Source organism: Hippoglossus stenolepis, chromosome 21 (assembly GCF_022539355.2).
Source record: "Hippoglossus stenolepis isolate QCI-W04-F060 chromosome 21, HSTE1.2, whole genome shotgun sequence".
Lineage (NCBI taxonomy): Eukaryota > Metazoa > Chordata > Actinopteri > Pleuronectiformes > Pleuronectidae > Hippoglossus > Hippoglossus stenolepis.
In genome coordinates, this window is record NC_061503.1 from 10,867,104 (window position 1) to 10,874,578 (window position 7,475).

Genomic DNA, 7,475 nt, shown 5'->3' on the forward strand with positions numbered 1-7,475 from the left:
GGACAAAAACAGAGCAAAAAGGGAGGCGCCTATGGAATCCATGAGGTCTTAGTGGTTGATGAGATACATTTAGCATAAGTGGATTAGCCTCAATACGAACCAATCCCCCATCGCAGAAAGACAAAAGAAAGGCAGTGAGGGCGAGAGGCACAGAGGTAATGAGATAGTGTGCAGGTAAGGAGAACAAATCAATCCAGGTATGTGTGTGAATGTCAGGAAGGTGTGTAGCTCTTATTTGTCAGATAAAAAAAAAAAGGAGAAAGCAATTAAGCATCCGAGTCTGGAGACAGGGGAGGTTCTGACACACTGAAATGAGCTTTCATCATTGATACGACATGGCACGCCACACCGGGCGAGTGCACGTGGGCATGAATCTACGCAGGGTTGCGCAGGGTTATGTGAATACACCAAGGCAACAATTAACAAGATAACAGTATCGAGAGATCATTCATGTGCTGCCAATTCTTATTGCTTTATTTCAGTCCTGTGTGTGTGTGTGTGTGTGTGTGTGTGTGTGTCCAAGTCATGAGGTGCTTCTCAGGACTTTGGATCAATTAGTTGTCCAGCCTCTGCATAATGATACCACAGAGGAGTGATTGAGAGTTATTCAATACAGTGTTTATAGACGGTCATTAAACCACCAAGAAGTTGCTGATTTAAACTCCCAACAGACAATGATTGAATACAATGTTTTACCTGCTATTGAAATTATGGAATTCTTGTTTATATGTATACTTTACCAATAGGTCTGAGCGATCAGTGAGATGAACTGCTTCATAGCGGTATTGAAATTATAGGATTTCTGTATTAATAGGATGAGGCACCTTGATCTAGTTCATTGGATTATTCCCAACGCACTTATGTCATCCACGGAATGTTTCTCAATAAATTTCCAGAACCTTTATTGAATACCAAGAAAGAGCAATGTTGCAATTTGAAAATGTACAGAGCTCCTTCGCAATATGCATCATGAACAAAGAACAAGCACATAACTGCGTGTGTGTGTGTGAGCGTGCGTGGTGTGCTACCATACCTCTGGCAGACAGCTTCTTAGTGTTGATGATTTTTGCAGCATACTCCTGTCCTGATGACTTCTTTACACACCTACGCACCACTGAAAAAGCTCCCCTAAGAAGAAAGAACATCAAGATCCAAAAATCAATTCCATTTCACATGCTCTCTCTCTCACAAACACAGACACACTATGACATTTGAAACCGCATCCATGCGTGTGGCAGTAGTTTGTTTGTGTATGCTAACAATCTTCGACACACACACACACACACACACACACACACACACACACACACACACACACACACACACACACACACACACACACACACACACACACACACACACACACACACACACACACACACAAAACCTGAGCAACAATCACTTAAAATGACTTCTTCCCTAGCACGAGTGCTGGTAGCCATGGGTTGAATGAATGACCACGCACTTTTGTTAATCTCTGATAGACACTCAATACAATGCAACCTATTGCTCTGACGGAAATTCAATTTCTACCAGCCATCTCCAAGAATGAATGGGCAGCATCACGCACAACAATAGGCAACATTTAATGCATTCATAAGGTAGCAATGTTCCGTTATAAATCAGCTCAAGCTGAAAGGAAAGTGCTTAACACATTATAAAACAACTCCTACGTTCAGAAGAGTTTCATATTGACCCAAATGCTCCACATTTTCACCTGCTTGCTTCTATGGTGATGGTTCAATTTTGAGCATCAGAGGAAAAGTCATTACCTCTGCAAAGGAGGTTATGTGTTTATCTGTTATAAAGCAGAATTACACAAAACCTACTGGATGGATTACCATGGAACTTGGTGGAAGGGTGCAGAATGGATCAGGGAAGCTAATCCATGTGCATGTTTTCACTTTTCTTTATCATTGCCAGATTTTTCAACATTTTCATTGATTTTCAGAGAATTACATGTGAATCTTGATTAAAAGATTCAGATGAGCATGTGCAATTCTGTGCAGATCAAAATAAATATCTGGATCAAGTGGATTTAAATGGTTTTTTTCAGCTACCAATGAGTAGGTGAGAAACGCAACGTCGCCTCAGCAATACGGCTTGTTTCAATTTGAGTGGACTGTTGGGCCTTGGCAGAGTCATGCAATTCTAGCTGTGCAAGATTTTTTTTGGGGTGCCGAAATCAGAGCCTGTACAAGCTGCAGTATCTGGCCCTCTTCACAGCTTTCCTGAAAAGGGAAGGCTGCTTTTTTCCAATGCACTAGTCCTAATCACACACGGAGGGTTGCTTCTTACTGCTGCACTCCGACCACTCTGCTCGCGGTTTCAATTATTTACCAGTAAATGAGAGGTGACAGAAGTGCAAGTCAGTGCTCTGACGTTAATAACCTATGACAGAGCAAAATGCATTAACAAGCGGCCAGAGGAACATAAGCTGAGGCGAGCTGTCAGCGTGGAGGAGAGAATCAAGAGCAGTGGAGCCCAGATACACTGCGATCGTGTGGGTGTATCTGCATGTATGCGTGTGCAAGTGCAAGTGCACTGGCTGTGCAATCAGCGCTGTGGATTATTAGGCAGATAGTGAAGATGGCAGCTGGAAATTGAGGCTGGTGCATCTTTATGGAGTCGCCCTGCCACCGCTGCTTTGGGCACAACCCGGGGGCGGGGGCGCTTCGCCGGCCAAGAACAACAGATGCTGCCGCTGCTGCTGCTGCTGATGATTATGATGATGAAACAGAGGAGGCAGTGGCCCGGTTTTCTTGCCGTCATCAAAATACCGAGAAAACACGTCACTGCGTCCTGCACGGTAAATCACCAAATGTGCCTTTGGATTAAAACTGCATGAGCTTTTCGATCAGCAGCCACCGCTTCTATGCATTTATTGATAACGTCGCGATCGGGGGCCGGCGGCTGTGCGGAGCCTTTCAGTGCGTATTACGGCGCAAACACAACGCAGCCAATAACTTCCTCATGAAACGATCCAGGGGTACGTAACGTTACTCAACACGGTTACACAAATCATCTGCAGCTGCTCGGGGGGGTGGGGGAAGAGAAAAAAAAAAGAAGGGTGATCGGCCTAGTTCGCTGCCGACCACAGCCTCTGGTCTGAGCCCGCACGGAGCTGTCAGAACCCCGGGGGCCGGTGAAATGTCAACGGGGCTGCGTCTCCTGCGTCCCCTGCGTCTCCCGCGGGCCCCGCTGACGGCTCCACCGGACTCGGCTGGCGAACACCAGAGTGCCGCTGCATGCATCGATATTTTTACATTCGTCACCATTAGCGACTGAGGGAGGGGGAGAAGAAGAAAAAAAGACGCAACGCTGCTGGGCTAACGCAGCTAGTTTATCAATATCAGCGTGGTAGCTAGGTGGCTAGTCGCTCTCCGTTAATGCGGCGGGGAGCTAGTTAGCCGTTAGCAGCGGTTAATTTAGCCGGACTGCACCAACAACACACGCCGCTTCACGCCCGCTGACACACATCATTCAAAGCGCTGCGACGCGACTGGGCTAGTTCGGCTAGCTAGCGCCGTGCTAAGCGGCTAGCGAGGAATACAGTGAGTGAGGCGAGGTTGCGGGGGTGGGCGGTGGGGAGGGGGACACACACACAAAACGACAAGGCAGACACGATGCACACTGGGCTGGCTGCTTACTTCCCGAGCTCCTCGTACAGCTGGTACTCGTCGGTGAACCTGGTGGAAGTCACGGGGGTCGCCATGGTCGTGGCTGTGAGAGAGGCGGCGGAGCCCGAGCCTTGGGGTACGACGGCGGCTGGCTCTCTCGTAACGGGGTCCGGGGAGAAGGAGGAGGAGAAGAAGAGAAGAAGAAGAAGAAGCAGAAGGAGGAGGGTAGCCTAGCCTCCGACACTGGAGCACCGATCTGACAGGCAGGCAAGACTGGAGAGGAGAGAGGCGAGCAGGGGACGGAAAGGGAGGGGCTGGGGAGAGGAGGAGGAGGAGTGATGGTGTGTGTGTGTGTGTGCAAAGGGGAGGAATCCTCGCGAGATCCGGCTCCTTCAGCATGAGACTGTGGTTCGGTGAAGTCACTGCAAATGTGGGGAGAAGGTGCTGAATTCTTTGCCTTGTTTAGAGCGTACGAACCCTCTGGTGGAGGGGGGTGGGGGGTGCAGCATCATGATGCCACACACTGACGCTCACGTGCACGATCCTGCCGCCCTGCATGTTTCCCGTCTTAAAAAACTGTGGCGGTGACATCCAGTTCCTGTTTCCCCTCGTATCTGCAAGAACAAAAGAAATGCAGGAAAACATCACAGCGGCATTTTTTACTGCACTGTTTGGGATACACCCAACCCTGGGTCACACCTCACTGCAGCAGAGAGGGAAACTGTGACACGCACGCACGCACACGCACACACACACACACTCACTCACTCACTCAGGCTGCACAAGTCCACGCAAATGCAAATACACACACACACACACAGGCTGCACAGATCAATATTGATTAATGCAGCTCTTACTCTCAGCAGAGTATAGGCCTTTTCTGAACCACTGATTTTGCGTTTGCATTCAGGAGCATGCACGCGTGTGTGTGTGCGCGCGCGCGCGTGCGTGTGTGTGCCTGCCTGAGAGAAGCAGGGATGATTAAGAGGGGAATAGTGTGACTCGCTGTATCGGGTTCCCGCCGACCAGCGTGCACCTATGTGTATATATATATATATGTTTTGGTTTAGTTATTTTCCACAGTGTGAGGGCCGTTGGCTTGGTGGCGCTAAAAGATGGTGTCACACGGATCCAGAGTGCCTCGCTAAATGTTTAATGTGGCATGAGTGGGAGGCCATCAGAGGACAGGCGGGTGGGGCTGGAGGGAGCCCTCGGAGCTTGAGAGTTAGAGGCCCCGTGTGTGTGTGTCTGTGGCTGCCTGCCTCAGAGGTGGCACGGCGAAACAGCACATAGACACCGTCAAAGAGGAGCGAAATGGTGATTTCACTCGAAAATCTTTATGCGTGGTTGTCGGCGTGGGAACACAAAGCCGAAGCGCTGAGAAGTTCAAATATTATGAGGCCGCGCTATATCTGCGGTGTGCGAGCCAGCTGAATATGTGATGGGAGAGCAGCGAAAGGGAGGCAGGCGCGTGTGTGTGTGTGTTCGTGCATGTTGGTGTGTGCGTGTGTGTGTGTGTGTTCCGCGGAAGACAAACGAGCACCGTGCAACGTAGGCTACTCGCCCTCTCCTGCCCTCCTTTTGCTACGCGCTAACCCTGCTGCCTCGCCTCCTCTTCCTCCACCTCCTCAGCCTCCACAGAAGTTATATAATGGTGAACTCCTCAGCCCTTTGTTATCTCACACCAACCACACACTGCGCCTTGCCCGCCCGATGAGAGACAGCGAAGCAGAGGAGGGAAGAGGAGTGAGAGCACAGGAGGCCGAGGGAAGAGACAGTGGGATGGTTTCAGCAGAAATCGGCGCAGAAAAGAAAGACAGCGATTCTCCCATATTGTAGTATCATCGTTGTGTACAGCCGGACTTGTTGGTTGGGCCTTAGGGCCGTTACACACCATTCATCTTTCAACTGTGTGCTACAAATTAGACTCTGACTCTCCTCTCCAGATTATAACTTAGCAGTGACATGAGAAAGAAGGCCAGAGACACATTTGCAATGGAAAACGCACATGAAGATAGCAGCCATTCACATGTTCCTATGCCACCTTGCTGTGAATAACACACTCAGCACTTCTAAAAATGGCAAAAAGATGTTGATACTCTCACGCTACCCAGGCTCAGAGAAACTTCAGTTCAGAAAAGCTAATAGATCAATTTGGGCACAGTTAATTTTTTAGGATATTATTAGATATTTAATAGGTTGAATAGCAAAATCTTTATAGCCTTTGTCTTTTTGCGTGGTGTCAGTTGAAGCTTGCAGGTGAATTTAAGCTATTTTCGTCCTGCGATGCTTTATATCAAGCTGAATTACAGAGCTTTTATTTTTGGAAAGTTGTTGTGTCAGTTGCTTATCACCATTGAAATGAAAATAATAGAAAACCAGTTGAGTCAATCTTTCAAACTTAAACATATAAGCCAAACACGCGAACAGTAATAAAGCGAATTCAGTTTTATTTCAAGAACAACATTGACGATAACAAAAAAAAATCTTAATTGCAGAGAAACCAGGTAGGATGAACGCAAATTGTTCTTACTTCACTCTGCACCATAGACTGTTTATAAAAAGCTGTGCACACAACGTCCAGCATGCAAACAATGAAAACGTGACAGTATGTTGTAGAACAGTTTGAGGAGGAAGCACAAGACAAAGTAGCTCTGGAACACGACTACAGGCCGAGCAAACAGGCAGGTTTAGAACGCGTCCTGCGCTAGTTGTTTATAACTCCGTGCCTTTTGGAGGCATGACCTCTGTGGCAAACTCTCTGTAGGCAGAATAGTGCAATCAGCGCTTCACTCGCTGTCGTACATTTAGAAATGACTTTTCATTGCTACTGACTAATGAGGGTGAATACGCCATCTGTTACATCATCACAACCGAGAGGGTGCACGGGGCCCAGAGCTGAGTCATGACTGTCCTGTTCCCTCATCACTGTTTTGGAGAAATACTCTGAATGGGGAGGGAGAGGGGAGAAGTGAATGAGTAACGCTCCTTGTTGCTTCAGCAGATACTGTTGTGATGCCCCCCTCCCCCAACTGCTCAGGAAGTCAGTCATTCTCGGTTTCTTTTTTGGCAGCAGCATCCATCCAGGGCATTAGTGTGTGAGTGTGAGTGAGTGAAAAGTGGTTGGTGCTGCAGATGAAATGCCAGTGCGCTCACTCATCTTGGCCAGGATAAATAAGTGATGGTAAATTTCTGAATATCACACTCTTACTTTACTTAAGGGCACCGCAACTAAGGAACTATGATGTAAAGAAATATATATATGTAAGTATAGTTGAATGATAATAAATATCATAATAAATCTACAAAATGAAACATAGTAAATAAAAAACATACATAATAATAAAAACTTTAATAACATAACAAAAAGTAGTCTACTAGTGACAGAGTTTGAAATCTTGACTTTTAGAGGTGCAGGGGTGATGTGATTCAGTGCATGGCTGTCTCCACAAGAGGTCAGTCAAGTGAAGATATTGGCTGTAAGTTGTACTATTATTATTTTCAGCAGCATCTGCTAAAGGATTTAACAATGAAACAACTCCCCATAGCTCGATTAGTGGTTGAATAATCAATTAATATTGAAATAATCTGCAACTATATTTGACAACCGATTGATGTAAAACTGCATAAAAAGGGATCTTTTAATTTGGAGTAGGAACAAGAGGGGCGATTACAAAGCAAAACCTGGATGACCATTTCTATGAGTAAATTATGAAACTATGCACTTATCAAAGTTACAAAGTGCTTTACAAAATACATGGGCATGAAACAACACAAAACGGAGCAAGAAAAAAATTCAAATAAGTAAGAAAATAAAAGTAAGAAAAAAGATGAACAACAATAAAAACCATCCAT

At 46.6% G+C, this 7,475-nt stretch overlaps 1 protein-coding gene across 17 annotated transcripts in view; it reads right to left on the bottom strand.

Annotated features, from left to right (window-relative positions):
- The window catches only part of LOC118100174 (calcium/calmodulin-dependent protein kinase type II subunit gamma), a 32,418-nt gene extending 28,459 nt beyond the window's left edge, over positions 1-3,959 (bottom strand). For 6 of the 17 annotated variants that reach the window (XM_035144972.2, XM_035144965.2, XM_035144960.2 and 3 more), the window contains exons 1-2: positions 3,651-3,958; positions 1,034-1,128 (exon numbers count right to left, since the gene is read on the bottom strand). In XM_035144972.2, the coding sequence (XP_035000863.1) occupies positions 1,034-1,128; positions 3,651-3,715 (160 nt within the window). In that variant the 5' untranslated portion in view covers positions 3,716-3,958. Of the gene's footprint in view, positions 1-1,033; positions 1,129-3,650 lie in introns of all 17 variants that reach the window. The other 11 variants (XM_035144962.2, XM_035144956.2, XM_035144964.2 and 8 more) reach the window with 3 other exon arrangements.
- Positions 3,960-7,475: the final 3,516 nt, after the last annotated feature.